Source organism: Erinaceus europaeus, chromosome 8 (genome assembly GCF_950295315.1).
Source record: "Erinaceus europaeus chromosome 8, mEriEur2.1, whole genome shotgun sequence".
Lineage (NCBI taxonomy): Eukaryota > Metazoa > Chordata > Mammalia > Eulipotyphla > Erinaceidae > Erinaceus > Erinaceus europaeus.
The window spans coordinates 123,128,191-123,145,699 of NC_080169.1; the positions used below are offsets into that span (position 1 = coordinate 123,128,191).

Consider the following 17,509-nt stretch of genomic DNA (forward strand, 5'->3'; position numbering starts at 1 on the left):
TAAGCGCTTCCCGAACCATCATCCAGGTGGGGGCTGTGTGGGGTCCGGGCTCTAAGTGCCCCTTGGCTTCTCCTGAGACTGGACACAGGGTGTATCAGAGAGTTTGGTTCAGAGAGGGGGCAGCTGGCTCTGTACCCCCAGTTAAACTTAGTACATTGGAATAGGTCAGGATGGCGGGTCACAGACCAGGAAGATGGCCATGGTGGGTAGTTTTAAGAATTCAGATCAGTCAGCTAGAAATAGAAAGCTCCTTCTCCACAGTAGAAAAAAATAATTATCACTGTAACAAGATGATGAACCCAAATTAACTTTCTCTTTTATTCTTTTTTTTTTATCTCTCTTTCTCCTTCCCCTCCTCTCTCCTCTCCTCCCCTCCCCTCCCCTCCCCTCCCCTCCCCTCCCCTCCCCTCCCCTCCCCTCCCCTCCTATCTTTCAGAGCTCTGCTCAGCCCTGGCTGATGGTAGGACCCCTGAGAAACCACCCTGCTACCTCCCCAGCCCTTACAAGAAAGTTTTCCCAAGAGAACAACTTGACAAGTTTACCTTGCATCTGGAGATATATTCACTAAAGGCTTAAAGGTTTCTTGCAAATAAAGCTCTGTGTGCAGAGAAAGAAAACATACCATTAATTACAGGTCTGCAGTCTGCATTATAACATGAAATACTGTCTGCTTTGTATGAAATCATTAAAAAGATTAACTAGCCCTACCCCTGCCCCCAAGTAAGCTTGATTTAACCCCCAAACTGCAGTCTCACCAGAGCCCTGGCTGTTGTAAAACAGCATCTGAACTGTTTTCAGCATGATGCCTTTGTGGAAAACAAGTGTTTTTTTTTTTTTTTCTTTTCTTCTTATTTATCATCATCATCATCATCATTTACCCAGAGATCTGCTCAGCTCTGCCTGATGGTGGAGCTGGGGACTGAACCCTGGGGCTCAGAGCCTCAGGCAGGAGTCTTTTCAGACTCCTGTGCTGTCTCATTATTATTATTACTACTACTATTATTATTATTTTCCCTAGAGCCCTGCTCAGCTGTGGCTGATGGTGGTGCTGGGGACTGAACCTGGGGCCTCAGGCAGGAGTCTGTTTGCAGAACCCTTGTGCTGTTTCCCAAGCCCAACATTAAGTCTTTTCTCAAAAATATTGTAATAGTGGAGCTGGTTAAGTGCACATATAACAATGCACAAGGACTGGGGTTCAAGGTCTGGGGTTCAAGTCCCGGCTCCTCACCTATAGGGAGAAACACTCAGAAGTGGTGAAGCAGGTCTGCAGGCGTTTCCCTGTCTCTGCCCCCTTGATTTCTCTGTCTCTATCCACTAAATAAATAAATAAAAGCAAAATTGCATTGTTTTATGTTATTTTTTATATTTATTCCCTTTTGTTGCCCTTTTTATTGTTGTAGTTATTATTATTGTTATTGTCATCATTGTTGGATAGACAGAGAGAAATGGAGAAAAAAGGGGAAGACAGAGAGGGGGAGAGAAAGACAGACACCTGCAGACCTGCTTCACTGCCCGTGAAGCGACTCCCCTGCAGGTGGGGAGCCGGGGGCTCGAACCGGGATCCTTACGCCGGTCCTTGTGCTTTGCGCCATATGCGCTTAACCCGCTGTGCTACCGCCCGACTCCCCTGTCTTATGTTATTTTCAAGGAGTTTTCTAAAATATCTTTATTTTACAAGTCAGAGAGAAATTGAGCGGGGAAGCGAAGATAGAGCAGGAGAGGGACAGGGCTCGGGAGAAACCTGAAGCCCTTTTTCACTGCTCGTGAAGCTTCCCTGCTGCCACCGGGGCCCGGGAACTTGAACCCAGTCCTTGCACAAGGTATCGTGTGTTCTTAACCACCCCGTCTCCCCTGGGTGCTCTCTGTACAGAGACAAACTTGGCGGTGGGGGTGGGGTGGGTCCTCGGTTTCTCCCGAGGGAACAGAAAGGGCTTATCCCTACACACTTGGCCAAAGGACAGAGGCCTGCGATACATTCTCCAGAAAGCTCTGCTGAACAGAACGGATACAATTTATAGTCTCAGGACATAGGGTCAAAGCCAAGGGAGAAGTCAGCCAAATGTTAAGACACTGTGTCACTGAGTGGGATATTTCCCCATACAGAAGCTTGTTAAGCCCGTGTGCTTACCCCGCCACGTCTCAATCTTATGTTCCTCTAATTCGTAGATCTGTACCTGCAAGGAAGGAAAAGAAGCTCGTGTACGAGCAGCGACAGACACTGCACAAGGGCGACGCTGGCTCCTAATCACTACCAAGCCTCGTCATTTACAGAGGAGTGCAACCACCGCGAGCCTTCAGAGATGCTAGACTGAGGCTCTGAGTTCCCGGGTTCAATCCCCCGGCACTGCCACAAGCCAGAGCTGAGCAGGGCCTCTAATAAAAAAAAAAAAGAAAAAGAAAAGAAAATATTGGAAATACTAGCAAGTGAACCACAACACTCGGTCTGTCTTGGAAGAGAGATGTTTTAAAAGGAAATAAACTTGTGAAGATGATGTTTTTAAATTTAAAATATTTATTATTGGATAGACACAGAAAGAACTTGAGAGGGGAAGGGGGGGAAAGACAGAGAAGACACCTGTAGCTGTGTTTCACCACTCGTGAAACTTTCCCCCTGCAGGTGGGGACCAGGGGCTGAACCTGGGTCCTTGTGCACTGTAACATGAGCGCTTTACCAGGAGCACCACCGCCTGGCCCCTGAAGATGCTGTTTTCACTAATTTGCACTGGACATTTTCAGTGTACTTGTGGCCTCTGCCTCTGCCTCTGCCCTCTCCCTCTGCCTCTGCCTCTGCCCTCTGCCTCTGCCCTCTCCCTCTCCCTCTCTCTCCCATTTATTCTTGAGGACACAAAGGCTGTTTTAGCAGCTGGCATGGGTCACATCAGGTACTGAGGTACTACCATTGACAGCCTGGGAGGGGGCCCAGTGGGTGATGACTGTTAAGACTTTCCAGCATGAGGCCATTTGGTCCCCAGCATCGCCATGTACCAGAGTGACGCTTTGGTGTTCTCTCTCTCTCTAGTAAATTGATTAAAAAATAATGGCGGGGGTCGGGTGGTGGCGCAGCGGGTTAAGCTCATGTGGCACAAAGCGCAAGGACCGGCGTAAGGATCCCGGTTTGAGCCCCCGGCTCCCCACCTGCAGGGGAGTTGCTTTGCAGGTGGTGAAGCAGGTCTGCAGGTGTCTGTCTTTCTCTCCCCCTCTGTCTTCCCTTCCTCTCTCCATTTCTCTCTGTCCTATCCAACAACAAACAACATCAACAATGGTAATAACAATAACCACAACGAGGCTACAATAACAAGGGCAACAAAAGGGGAAAAAATGGCCTCCAGGAGCGGTGGATTCATGGTGCAGGCACCAAGCCCACCAATAACCCTGGAGGCAAAAAAATAATAATAATGGCTATAGGAGGCCGAGCAGTGATGCACCCAGTTAAGCACACATGGTGCTAAGTGCAAGGACTTGGTGCACCAGCAACCGGGCTAGAGTCTTAGGCTCCCCACCTGCAGCAGGGAGAGACGCTTCATGGGCGGTGAAGCGGGTCTGCAGGTGTCTGTCTCTCTTCCTCTCTGTCTCCCCTCCTCTCTCCATTTCTCTGTTCTATCCTGCAAAATGGAAAAAATGGCTTCCAGGAGCAGTGGATTCTTAGTGCCAGCACTGAGCCCCAGCGATATAACCCTGGAGGCAAAGAAGCGAGCAAACGAAAATGGTTATGGAGTCCCTCTCCCTGCCCATCTTGACGCTGACACTATATGGAGGATGGAAGAGCAAGGCCTCTGGGAGTCCGGTGAGTGAGGACGTCCGTTCTCGGCTGTCTGTAGGGAGCTGAGGGGCTCCCGCCTGAACCCCCAGAGCTAGAGTTCCAGCCAGCTCTGTGCACAGGACTCCAGAGACACTCGCGGGAAGGAGGAGGCAGTGATGCCGGCAGCAGCTCTCTGTGTGGCTAATCCTACTTATTGGACAGAAGCAGAAATCCAGAGGAGAGGGGGAGGATGGACAGACAAGACACATAGACAGACAGGCAGACTGACAGATGTAGAGAGACACCTGCTTCACCGCTCGTGAAGCTTCCTCCCCTCTGCAGGTGGGGACCGGGAGCTTGAGCCCAGGTCCCTGCACACGGATGTGAGCGCTCACCCACGTGCCCCCGCCCTGCCTGCACCCCTCCCCCCGTTTTTCCGATTTTAATGGTGTTTACTTTATTTCTTCCATGGGAAGAAGTCAGCCGCCGTGTGAGACTGAGAGGTTGTGGGGCCTCCCGCTTGGAAGTCTTATATTTTCTCCATCTCCTGGGCTGCTCTTTCCACTGGGTTTTTTTTTCAAAAAATTTATTTTTATTTTAATGAGACAGAGATACAGAAAGACGTGGGGGCGGGGAGAAGAGTAAAACAAAAGTCAAAACAGGGCTTGCTCAGCTCTGGCTTCTGGTATAGAAGCACGATGCAGGCTCCTTAGGCCTTTCAATGATTTTTTTTTTAAAGGATTTCTATGAGAACGTCTCATCTGAGAGGGACAGACAGTGGCCCCAGGGATGGAGCCAGGGGCCCGAGGCCTGTAGTCTGGCGCTCCACCAGCGGAGCTATGTACCCGGCCTCTCTTTTTCCTTTTAAACAATCATCAGGAGACTGTGGTCTGGGCATGAAGCCGGGAGCACAGATGCTGGAGAGTCAATCCAGAGCGCAGCAGCGGAGATGAGTCCCTCTCCCCAAGCGCAACACAGTCAGCTGCATGATGGAGAAGAGCCTGGCCCAGGCGGCTCCTGTCTGTGATGATAGGCGGGGCTGGTAGGAGCACAGGAAAAACACAAAACAACCCCCCCCAGCAAATTCCTGCCTCAGGAATTTGCTCAGTCACACTAGAAGGCCTGGAGGTCAACACCCCAAAATGAAGGGATTACTCAGACCAGCAATAAATATCTGGAAAGTGAGACAAACCCAGCTTTCACAGCCTCGGCGCTGTTTGAATGTGTGTGTGATGAATAGGAAAGGTCGAAATGGGAGGGAATGGCGGTGTCCTTCCATGTCCAGGGAAATTGTGGGCTGTATTTATTTACTTATTTTTTGCCTCCAGGGTTAGCAACAGGGCTCGGTACCTGCACTATGAATCCACTGCTCCTGGTGGCCATTTTTTCCATTGTTGTTGTTACGCTGTTGTTGGATAGGACAGAGAGAAATGGAGAGAGGAGGGGCAGACAGAGAGGGGGAGAGAAAGACAGACACCTGCAGACCTGCTTCACCGCCTGGGAAGCGACTCCCCTGCAGGTGGGGAGCCGGGGGCTTGAATTGGGATCTCTGCATCAGTCCTTGTGCTTCGTGCTATGTGCGCTTAACCCAGTATACCACCACCTGGCCCTACATTCTGATTTTTATTAGGTAGGACAGAGAGAAATTGAGAGGGGATGGGGAGATAGGGAGAGGAGAGGGAGAGAGAGAGAGACACCTGCAGACCTGCCTTCGACACTCATGAAGCAGACTCCCCTGCAAGTGGGGAGCCGGGGTTCGAATGGGTCCTTGTGCTTGTTAAATGTGCATTCTGCCACGGCCTGGCCCCTGGGCTGGGTATTTAGACAGAAACTGATCTTGGATGAGTCTGGTGCAACTCACACCTGTTGAATTTAGCAGTGTGGGGCTGGGTTCCTTTTGTAATAATAATAAGAACATCTCCCTACTTCATCACACATGTGCTGATGTTCCTGGTCCCAAAACAGAGACCCAATTAGTGTCATCGTTAGAACGAAAATCTAGTATCGCAGTAAAGTAAAGGGCTCTGGGGTCATGGCGGGGGAGTGTTTAGGCCCTAGAGCATGATGGTGGAGGAGGACCTAGGTGTGTGTGTGTGTGTGTGGGGGGGTGTTACAGTGTTACATGGGGAAACTGAGAAATGGTAGACATGACTGTAAACCATGAATCTCCCCAAGAAAAAAATAAATAAATAAATTACAAAAGCAAGGAAATCTAGACTCATTTGCACACTCTTGTTAAACCAACAGGCACTAGCCTGTGAACTCAGCTGGACATCTCACAAAGTCACTCGGGAAACTTCCCCAGAGCATGTTCCCACCAACAAGCCTGCTTTCCCATCTTTGTTAGAATTTAACTAGGTTGATAGTGACCATGCTGGGCAAAACCAGTCTTAACCTGTCTACCTTTAATTTAATTCAGTCTCGGGGCCTGGAGCACGAGTAACTTCACCACTTGCTGGTCAACATTCTCATTCTGACAGAGAGACAGAGGAAAAAAAAAAAATCAGCAGCACCAGAGCTTCCCTCAGTGCTGTGGCACTTCCATGTGGTGCTGGGGCTCAATACTGGGATGTGTGCACAGCATGAAAGGCATCCTTTTGGGTGAACTTTCTGGCCCAGGTGCCTTTTACAACTCCCCAAATGATCTGAATTAAGCAAACAACACGATTCTGCCTTTCTCTACCCGTGCCAAAAAAAGAATGTCAAAAGTGACTTCTTCCCCAGAATTGTTGATTGCTTCCTTGTTGTGTTTACTAGAGTCTAAAGAGACTTATTCGCAGTCCAGATGTGGAGGCCACCTGTGGTTTTGCCTCCGAGGAGCCAGTCTGTCCCATCACACCCACCACCCAGAGTCCAGCAGAGTCTCCCAACATCAGAGGCTGCATGGCAGGGGACTTGGGAGGGGATCCCAGCACCCCCAGGTGACACCAGGCACAAAGCGTCCCCCCAACCCAAGGCCTTCTGGACACTGAGGAAACAGAGCTGCTGTCTCTGTTTTTGAAACCACCTACCTCATTCATTCATTCATTCTCTCTCTCACCCGCCCCCACCTGGCTTATAGCTGGGGCTCAGTGCCTGCACAACTTGCCTGCTTCTGATGGCCTCCCCTCCCCTTTTTTATGAGATGGAGAGAGACAGACAGGGAGAGACAGAGACACACCTGCAGGCCTGCTTCATCACTTGTGAAGCTTCCCCCCTGCAGGTGGGGACCAGGGGCTTGAACCCGGGTCCTTGCGCACTGTAATGTGTGCGCCGCAGAGACCACTTTCTTCAAGCCTCAGCGACGCGACTGCCGTGGACTGGGGTGGGGGTCCTGCCAGCCCGGGCTGAGAAAGGGGAAGTCGGCTGGCCGACACTCACCATGGGGGACTTGTAGTATCGGTGCAGGATGTTGATGAAGTCTGTGATTGTCAGCATCCCTGGAACAAGACGCTGCATGTCACTCGGGAAACGTGACGGTGGCAGTTCAGACAACAAACCCACGGGACACGCCAGCAGCCTGGCTTGGGACCCTGTGCCTTTGAGTCTGTACCGTGCGCCTGCCGTGGAGTCTCAGGCAGGGAGACGGGACGCCCCGAGGCTGGGATGCAGGAAGCCGTGTCTATGCTGCCTGCAGACCCAGCTGGACTCCTGTCCCCCGGAGACGGGCCCCGGGCACCATGGTGCTGCCCTTTATACAGTGACCACCTTCCCACAGTCACTCACAGCTTTACGGGGCCTGTCTCTTCTGTGTGTACAGAGAGTGTACCTTGTCTGGCTAGTTGGCAGACTCTGGGGCAGAAGGAGCAGATTCTCAGGCCACTGGCCAATGCCACTTGGGTGACAGCAGGAGGAAGTCCTGTGTGTGCTGGGAGGAGGGGGCGGTGGCCACCACCTTTATTTTCTTATTATTCTTATTCTTTTTATTATTATTATTGGATAGAGGCAGGCAGAAATTAAGAGGAAGTGGAAGATTCAGAGGGAGAGAGACAAAGACACACTTACAGCCCTACTTCACCACTTGTGAAGCTTCCCCCCTGCAAGTGAGGACCAGGGGGCTGAACCCGGGTCCTTGCACATTGTAACACATGAGCTAAACCAAGTGCACCACCACCCAGGCCCCTCCCCCATAACTGCATTTTCTTTCTTTTTAATTGATTTTATTTTACTGAGAGAGTGAGGGGGTGGGGCGGAGAGAGAGGGAGAGGGAGAGGAAGAAAACAAGAGAAAGAGAGAGAGAGCCCAGAGTCCTGCTCTGCTCTGGCTGATGGTGGTGCTGGGGACTGAGTCTGAGACCTCAGAGCCTCAGAACCACCACCCTACCCCAACCCAGTTTTCTTTAAGAAGTCAGCCCTTGCTTCTCTTTTTTTTAAAAATATATTCTTTTAAAAGATTTATATTTATTTATGAGAAAGATAGGAGGAAAGAGAAAGAACCAGACATCACTCTGGCACATGTGCTGCTGGGGATTGAACTCGGGACCTCATGCTTGAGAGTCCAAAGCTTTGCCACTGCGCCGCCTACTGGACCACTGCTTCTCTCTTTTTTTTCCCCCGATATTTATTTCCTTTTGTTGCCCTTGTTGTTTTTTATTGTTGTTGGATAGGACAGAGAAAAATGGAGAGAGGAGGGGAAGACAGAGAGGGGGAGAGAAAGACAGACACCTGCAGCCCTGCTTCACCGCCTGTGAAGCGACTCCCCTGCAGGTGGGGAGCCGGGGGCTCGAACTGGGACCCTCATGCCGGTCCTTGAGCTTTGCACCACCTGCGCTTAACCCGCTGCGCTACTGCCCGACTCCCTGCTTCTCTCTTTCAAGGTGACCCCTTGCCAGCCTCACTCGGCACACCGTGCCAAGTATGGCATCTTACTCCATTCACCACGACTAGCTGTCACCATGTGCGCAGAGCACACCCCAGAGCTGGCAGACACCCCTGGCACGTGATCACAGCTCAGTCTCGGGAGCTCAGTGGGGGCACACCCAGTTGAGCACACACGTTACCATGCTCAAGGACCCAGGTACAAACCCCGGTCCTCGCCTGCAGGGAGGAAGCTTCACGAGCAGTGAAGCAGGGCTGCAGGTGTCTCTCTGTCTCTCTCTCTCTCTCTTCCCTCTCAATTCATCTCAATCAGAATGAAAAAGGAAAAATGTGGCCACTGGGAGCAGTGGATTTGTAGTGTCGGCACCAAGCCCCAGTGATCACCCTGGTTGCAGCTGAAAACACAGAAGACATCCATCTCCGTCCCCGACGGCACCCATCCAGACTGGGGTGAAGCTCGATGTGTGGACCTTTTCCCCCAAGGAAGCCAGAGGGGGATACAGGTGGGAGCTGGTCAGGGAGGGGGCTTAGCAGACAAAGTGCAGGGCCTGCATGTGGCCGTGGTCCTGGGTTCAGTCTAGCCAGCTGGCTCTCTGTCTCTCACAAAAGAGGCCTTAAGAAAGAAAGCTGGGGAGCAAAGAGTCAATACAGCCTAGATGCCCATCCACAGATGACGGACTCTAGGAGTTATGGGATCCATACTCATGAAATACTATGCTGCCGGGGGTTGGGCAGTGGCGCAGTGGGTTAAGCGCATGTGGCGCAAAGCGCAGGGACTGGCGTAAGGATCCCGGTTCGAGCCCCCGGCTCCCCACCTGCAGGGGAGTCGCTTCACAGACGGTGAAGCAGGTCTGCAGGTGTCTATCTTTCTCTCCCCTTCTCTGTCTTCCCCTCCTCTCTCCATTTCTCTCTGTCCTATCCAACAACGAATTGCGTCAACAAGGGCAATAATAATAGCCACAACGAAGCTACAACAAGGGCAACAAAAGGGGGGAAAAATGGCCTCCAGGAGCGGTGGATTCATGGTGCAGGCACCGAGCCCAGCAATAACCCTGGAGGAGGAAAAAAAAAAAAAAAAGAAATACTATGCTGCCAGCCAAAAGATGAGATTCTATCTTCTGGGACAAAATGGATGGGACTGGATGGAGGTGATGAGGCTTAGTGAAAGCAGCAAAGAGATGGAAGACAACTACCAGATGGTTTCACTCACATGTGGATCTAGAGAACTGATAGACAGGAACGAGAAGAAGGAGAAGAAAACTAGCAAACTATTTCTAAGCCTTGGGAGAACTCCGGCGGTGACCTTTGGGAGGTGGAAGGGTGGGGACACAGAACCCCGCTGGTGGGTGTGGTTGGAGCTAGACCCTGTCATCCTACAATCTTGTCACCTATTACTCATCACAAATAAATTTGTTTTTATATTTTATTTTACTTGGAGAGTGTCTTCCTCCCCTTTGATGTAACATAGGAGCTGAAAAACATCCCTTTGTGTTTTAAAAAAAAAATATTTTTATTTTTATTTATTACTGGGTAGAGACAAGAAATTGAGAGGGGGACTGGGAAGGTAGAGAGGGAGAGAGAGACAGAGAGACACCTGCAGCCCTGCTTCACCACTCGCAAAGCTTTCCCCCTGCAGGTTGGGGACCAGGAGCTTGAACCTGGGTCCTTGTGCGCTGTATGTAGTGTGTGCGCTCAATCAAGTGTGCCACCACCAGGCCCCATCACAATTTTTTTAAAAAAGTGTTTTGGTAGGGGCCAGGCAGTGGTGCCCCTGTTAAGCGCACATGTTACAGTGCACAAGGACCCAGGTTCAAGCCTCTGGTCCCTACCTGCGGGGAGGAAGCTTCATGAGTGGTGAGGCAGGGCTGCAGGTGTCTCTCTGTCTCTCTCCCTCTCTCTCCCCCTCCCCTCTCAGTTTCTCCAGCCTATCCAATTACAAATAAATATTTCTTTAAATTTTTTTTTTATATTTATTTATTCCCTTTTGTTGCCCTTGTTGTTTTATTGTTGTAGTTATTGTTGTTATTGTTGGATAGGACAGAGAGAAATGGAGAGAGGAGGGGAAGACAGAGAGGAGGAGAGAAAGATAGACACCTGCAGACCTGCTTCACCGCCTGTGAAGCGACTGCCCTGCAGGTGGGGAGCCGGGGGCTCGAACCGGGATCCTTAACGCCAGTCCTTGTGCTTTGCGCCACGTGCACTTAACCTGCTGCGCCACCGCCCGGCTCCCACAAATATTTCTTAAACAGTGTTTTGGAAGAAAGCGAGTGAGCTGCGAGGGGTCCAGAGAGGAAGGGAGGCCATGTGCCTGGCTAAGTGTGCAGCTGGGCTCGAGCCCTGGCACCATGTTGCAGGGGTGAGAGCACAGGAGGAAACCCTGGTGCTGGAGTGTCTCTGTCTCTCCTTCTCTCTCCTTCTCTCTCTCTCTCTCTCTCTGGGTGGGCGAGGCCTGGGCTTGGTGAGATATGAACAGAGACAGGTAAGAACCAGGCTGGGGAGGCAGCTTGTTTCTCTTCCACGTGATGGCCAGAGTGTGACGATGGCCCAGGTGATGGCCTCATCAGGGAGGGGCAGGGCAGCCTGCCACAGCGGCCCAGAGAGCTGACCACCCCCCGCTCCAGTGCCCTGGGCTCGCCATGCGCCCTGCCTGCACCTGCTGCCCCCCCATCCCCTCAGGGGCCCCCATACTCACCTACGAAGCTCTGCTTCTTACTCTCCCAGAGAGGGGCCGCCCGCACTCCATTGGCCACCAGGGCAAAGAAGGCCTTCTTCACCTGGGGCGGGAGAGGAACAGTTGCCTTAGAAGCCATCATTCCCTCCCTGCTCTTTCAATTCAGACATGTAGACAGGGGTGGAGATATCGAAGCAATGGAGCTCCCCCCAGTGCTGTGGCTCTCCCATGTGGTGCTGGGGCTTGGACCCGGGCTGCATGCACAGCAAAGACCACAGTCCGGGGAATGAATCCAGAACCTTCTATATGTGTGACACCACCAAGCATCCTCCCTGATCTGTTTTTCAGATTTTTGGTATTTTTTTTCCCTATTTTATTTGATGAGATAGAGAGAAATTGAGATGTGAGAGGGAGATAGAGAGGGAGAGAGAGACACCTGCAGACCTGCTTTAAAAGTGGGGAGTGGGGGCTCGAACCCGGTTCCTTACGCTTAACTAGGTGCGCCACTGCCTGCCCCCCTGTGCTTTTTCTTGTTCTATGTATTTCAGGAGACTCAGTGGCCTCCCCCAGGGCTCTGTTCTGGCTCCTACGCTATTTAATATTTACATCAATGACCTCCCAGAAACTTCTTCAAGGAAATTCATCTACGCCGATGACATCTGCTGTGCAACTCAGGCATCCAAGTTCGACATCCTTGAAAGACACGTCTCTGATATCTGATTACTGTAAAAAATGGCGACTAATCCCTAGCACTGCAAAAACGGTATCATCTGTTTTCCATCTACACCATGCCTCGGCCTTGCATGAGCTTAATGTGCAGCTTGGCGATACGAGAATCCGGCATGAAGCACAGCCAGTCTATCTTGGCGTTACTCTCGATCGCACCCTGTCATTTCACGAACATCTCATAAAAACTGCAGCAAAGGTGGGCGCAAGGAACAACATCATTGCAAGACTGGCCAGCTCCTCATGGGGCGCGAGCGCTTCCACACTACGATCATCATCTCTGGCATTATGCTATTCCACTGCAGAATACTGTGCCCCAGGATGGTTCCGTAGCCCCCATGTCCACTTGGTCGATTCCAAATTATATTCCTCCATGAGGATAATTTCTGGAACCAACCGTTCCACCCCGGTTCCATGGCTGCCAGTTCTTAGCAACATCGCCCCGCCAGATATTCGTCGGGATGCGGCATCATCTAAGTTCATTTCCCACGTCTACGCTCGACCGGACCTGCCAATATACGCGGATATCTTCGCCCACCCTGTCCAACGCTTGACGTCTCGTCACCCAATCTGGTCCCCTACGCCTACACTGAACTTCTCTGTTCCAGACTCTTGGAAACAGAGTTGGCAGTCAGCTGAGGTCAAGAACAAACACCTCATCACAGACCCCTGCGAGCGTCAACCCGGCTCTGACCTAGCACATTATGATTGGGCCCTCCTCAATCGCTATCGAACAGGCCATGGCCGGTGCGCTGCTATGTTCCATCGCTGGGGAGCCAGAGACGACCCGAACTGCCCCTGCGGCTCCAGACAATGACCCACATAGTCAACGACTGCCACCTCTCCAGATTCAAAGGAGGTCTCGAAACTTGACATCAGGCTCAACCTGATGCTGTTGACTGGCTACGGAAGAAGGGCAAACACTAGAAGAAGAAGAAGTGAGCAGAGAGACAGCATCTTGGTTCCACAAAAGACTCTCCTGACCGAGGCCCAGAGGTCCCAGGTTCAGTCACTGGCTCCACCATCATCAGCCAGAGCTGAGTGGGGGCCAGGGAGGGAGGGAGGCACATCTGACAACATCCTCTCAAAAGTTCGTGTACAGGAGGAGAAGCACCTTCAGCTATTCATTCATTTTTGTTTTTATTTTATTTTAGTGAGGGAAAGATAGAGAAAGAAGGAAACCAGAGCCTTGCTCAGCTCTGGATGATGGCGGTGCTGGGGATTGAACCTGGGACCTCAGAGCCTCAGGCAGAAAAGATTTGCTGCAGAACCAGGATGCCATCTTCCCAGATGCCTTTCCTCCTTATTTTTATCATTTTTTTTTTTTTTGCCTCCAGGGTTATTGCTGGGGCTCAATGCCTGCACTATGAATCCACTGCTCCTAGAGGCCATTTTTTTCCTTTTTGTTGCCCTTGTTGTTTATCAGTGTTGTTACTATCGAGAGAAATGGAGAGAGGAGGGGAAGACAGAGAGGGGGAGAGAAAGACAGATACCTGCAGACCTGCTTCACCGCCTGTGAAGCGACTCCCCTGCAGGTGGGGAGCCGGGGGCTTGAACTGGGATCCTTATGCCGGTCCTTGCGCTTCAAGCCACGTGTGCTTAACCCGCTGCGTTACCGCCTGCCCCCCCTCCGCCCCGTCCCACGGTCCCCCTTGTTATTAATGTAGTGTCACTTGTTTGTGAAACTGCTGACTGCCTCCCTGACCTGGATTTCTCAGCTCTATATTTTAAGAGATAGATAGATAGAGAGATAGATAGATAGATAGATAGATAGAGAGACCAAAGCTTCCACCCACAGAGCTTCCATGCGGTGCTGGGGGTTGAACCCAGGAAGTGCTCTAGATGCTGCCCACTCCCGCCCATGGCCCCCGGCCAGGCCTTCCACAAGACGTGGTGGGTTCTCTTCACACCAACTCTGCCAGTCGAGCAGCTACAGAAAACCGGACTCCTCAGCATCAGCACGATGCTTTCCCCCTGACGGAAGGCACCGGGCCACAGCACAGGCCAAGACTCTGGTCTGAGGAGACAGGACGCCGCGAACACCACATCCAAACAAGAAAGGGAAACCGCAGAGCGCAACTTCTCCCCCTCCATCCCCAAAACAGCGCGTCTGATCGCTGGGGACGGACCTTCGCTGTTGGAGATGCTTGAGAAGAGAACGAGTCTCCTCTCTCGTCCCCCAAGACTGGGGGGACAGGCACAGAAGCTTCTACGTCCCATGTCTTTTCCAATCAGAGACAGAGACGTCACAGCACCCAAGCTTCCCTCACCGCGCTGGGGGCCGGGCTCGAACCCAGGTCGTGCCTATGGTAAAGCAGCACGCTGCCCAGGTGAGCTGTCCCGCTGGCCCCGGGCTCTCTGTCCTACACCCGTGCTTTCCTCTCCCAGAGACGAGCCTTTCTGTGCGCTGGGGGGCCTGGGGGCGGGGGACAGGGCCTCAGGCCCAGCTGCACGTGGCATCAGCCCTGAATGCTGGTGACAGGACCTCCTGGGGCCACAACATGGCTCCTGCCAGTCAGAAGGGAAGGGCCAGTGTTTACCCCTACCAGTCACAAGTGTCATCCCCAGCGGGCGCAGGAAGCCCCATCCCTGGGGACAGCCCTCCCGAGGCTACTGGTGGGGACCATCTCTTGCTCAGAACCTTTCTGAGTCTGGAGGTTTTCAGAGTCACAGTCACACACTATGCAGCCCCGGCCCCTCCGGGTGGCCCAAGGCTGGGTCTCAGCAGGGACCAGCAGCTCTCACGCCAGCCTAGGGGCCGGTCTGCGGGACTGTGAGGTGAGGGCCTGGGGTCGCCCCGTGACAAAGACCCCAAAGAGAGGCAGCCCCAGGCTGTGCTGGGGCATTCCAGACTGGCAGGGCACACTCCACAGGCAGGAAGGTTCTGGGACTGCTCATGTGCTGCAGAGATGAGCTCTACTGTCTTCACAGCCCTTGGAGTGGCTTAAACCAACACTTTCTGCTGCTCTCAGGGCCAGGTAGCTCAGTGGGTAGAGCACTCCCGGGGCTAGAGCCCCAGCACATGGGAGCACCGTGCAACACCACGGGAGCCCATGGATGGTGGAGTGGGGCTGGAGTGTCTCTCCCTCTCACCACTGTTATTCTATTAATTTAATTAAATTTTTAAATGACATTGAAATACAAAAAAGGAGAGAGAGCAGAGTCTTGCTCAGCTCTGGCTGATGGTGGTTCTGGGGTCTGAACCTGGGACCTCAAAGCCTCAGGCAGGAGAGTTTTTTGCAGAACTATGACGCTGTTTCTCCACTCTCTCTCTCTAAATACAGAGAAGAAAACTAACAACAACAGGCAACTGGAGCAACAAGGCGGGGAGGATGCTCGGTGGTGTCACACATAAGGTTCTGGACTCATTCCATGGGGAGAGGGGCATGAAGAAATAGAGAGAGAAAGGAAAGATCAAGAAGCAGTTCACCTGGCAGAGAAGGCACCTTACTATCTGGCAGGAATCAGGTTCAAGCCACCAGCATCATGGAGCACCAGGCACAGCACCCAGGGAGCCCATGCAGGGTGGGCAGGGCTGTGGGGTGTCTCCTCTCTCAGCACCAGGCACAGCACCCAGGGAGCCCATGGAGGGTGGGCAGGGCTGTGGGGTGTCTCCTCTCTCAGCACCCTGCACAGCACCCAGGGAGCCCATGGAGGGTGGGCAGGGCTGTGGGTCTCTCCTCTCTCAGCACCCTGCACAGCACCCAGGGAGCCCATGGAGGGTGGGCAGGGCTGTGGGGTGTCTCCTCTCTCAGCACTAGGCACAGCACCCAGGGAGCCCATGGAGGGTGGGCAGGGCTGTGGGGTGTCTCCTCTCTCAACACCCTGCACAGCACCCAGGGAGCCCATGGAGGGTGGGCAGGGCTGTGGGGTGTCTCCTCTCTCAGCACCAGGCACAGCACCCAGGGAGCCCATGGAGGGTGGGCAGGGCTGTGGGGTGTCTCCTCTCTCAGCACCCTGCACAGCACCCAGGGAGCCCATGGAGGGTGGGCAGGGCTGTGGGGTGTCTCCTCTCTCAGCACCCTGCACAGCACCCAGGGAGCCCCATGGAGGGTGGGCAGGGCTGTGGGGTGTCTCCTCTCTCAGCACCATGCACAGCACCCAGGGAGCCCATGGAGGGTGGGCAGGGCTGTGGGGTGTCTCCTCTCTCAGCACCCTGCACAGCACCCAGGGAGCCCATGGAGGGTGGGCAGGGCTGTGAGGTCTGTTTCTCTCTCCCTTCTCTATTCAGGATGAAAGTGAAGTATTCTGCTGGGAGGAGTGGGTTTGTGCAGGCTCGAGGTCCTAGTAGCAATAAAAAATTCACAGGAAGGAAGGAAAGGAAGCAAGTGAAGACAGACTCTGGAGCGGACACAGCAGGCTCCGGGCTCCCAGTCCCCTCCCTGTGCACTTGCTCACACAGCAGATCCTGCCTGCCTGGTGAGGGCGGCCCTGGCTGAGGTCAGAGCTACTCTGCACCCCGGCTCCCCATAGCCCCGGCCCCTCTGGCCTCACTCCACCTTGTAATCCTTCTTCCCCCTACCAGTGTCTATGTGACTCCACAGCTCCTGGTGGAGTCTTTCAGTATGAGAGAGAGAGAGGGAGAAAGGGGGAGGGAGGGAGGGAGAATGGGGGGGGGGCAGACACACACCCCTCTTCCAAGATGGTGACAGCTCTCCTGTGGTGCCAGGGGCTTGTACCCGAGGAACCATCTGGCCAGATCCAGCCAAGGCAACTGCAGAAGGATACTCAAAGGCTTTGAATGGCGTGTACATCTAAATGGCCCCTCGCAGAAGAACAGTTCTCCACCCCGGTCCTCAGGCATGGCAGGAGGGCACTCTACTGGCTGAGCTGTCTCTCCGGCTTCCCTGCCTTCATTTGATCATGACGCTTCAAAGGTGGATTAATTTTTATGACGTACAAGAGAGTCAGACAGAGGCGGGCAGTACATCAACTTAGCTCTGGCTGACAGTGGTGCTAGGGATTGAACCTGGGGCCTCAGAGCTGCCGGCAGGAAAGTCTGCATAGGCTGCTGAGTTATCTCTCCGGTCTGTGGAAGTGCATCTAGGGGGCTGGGCGCAGCTGTGAAGACAGTGACCTATGGGCGGCACCTCGGTCCCCACAGGAGCCCTGGGATCCCCAGTTTTTGAGAGCCATGTGACAGAGGGGGCCACCTTGAGGTTGGCGCTGGCCGTGTTCTGTGGGGGCTCAAGAGTCCCTGGGGACGCAGGGTCCTGCCTGGTCCCATGACTACGTCCAGAATGTTCCGACTCCCCCATGGCTTGGCTGGTCAGTCTCACTGGGACAGAAATGCCTCTTCACCTCGTCCTCCCCCAGCCAATGCTGAATTTAAAATGCAGAGCCAAGGATGAACCCAGGGCCTCACACAGGAGCCGTCCCAGGGCTGCTCTTCAATCTATGTTGATGGGCGAGGGGAAGGAAAAAGAGAGACAGAGACAGAGATAGAGACAGAGACAGATACGTGCGTGCTAGTAGGGACAGACAGACACAGGCTGGGGGTGTGGATCCACCTGCAGACACCCAGGTCCAGCAGAGAAGCAATGACAGAAGCCAGAACTCCCACCTTCTAAACCCCAC

General features: G+C 53.1%; 1 protein-coding gene across 3 annotated transcripts in view; it reads right to left on the reverse strand.

The window, feature by feature from the left end:
* PRKAG2 (protein kinase AMP-activated non-catalytic subunit gamma 2) overlaps positions 1 to 17,509 on the reverse strand; it is a 156,767-nt gene that overhangs the window by 16,625 nt on the left and 122,633 nt on the right. For all 3 annotated transcript variants that reach the window (XM_060196838.1, XM_060196837.1, XM_060196839.1), the window contains exons 7-10: positions 11,228 to 11,309; positions 7,100 to 7,158; positions 2,129 to 2,174; positions 543 to 597 (exon numbers count right to left, since the gene is read on the reverse strand). In XM_060196838.1, the coding sequence (XP_060052821.1) occupies positions 543 to 597; positions 2,129 to 2,174; positions 7,100 to 7,158; positions 11,228 to 11,309 (242 nt within the window). The remainder of the gene's footprint in view (positions 1 to 542; positions 598 to 2,128; positions 2,175 to 7,099; positions 7,159 to 11,227; positions 11,310 to 17,509) is intronic.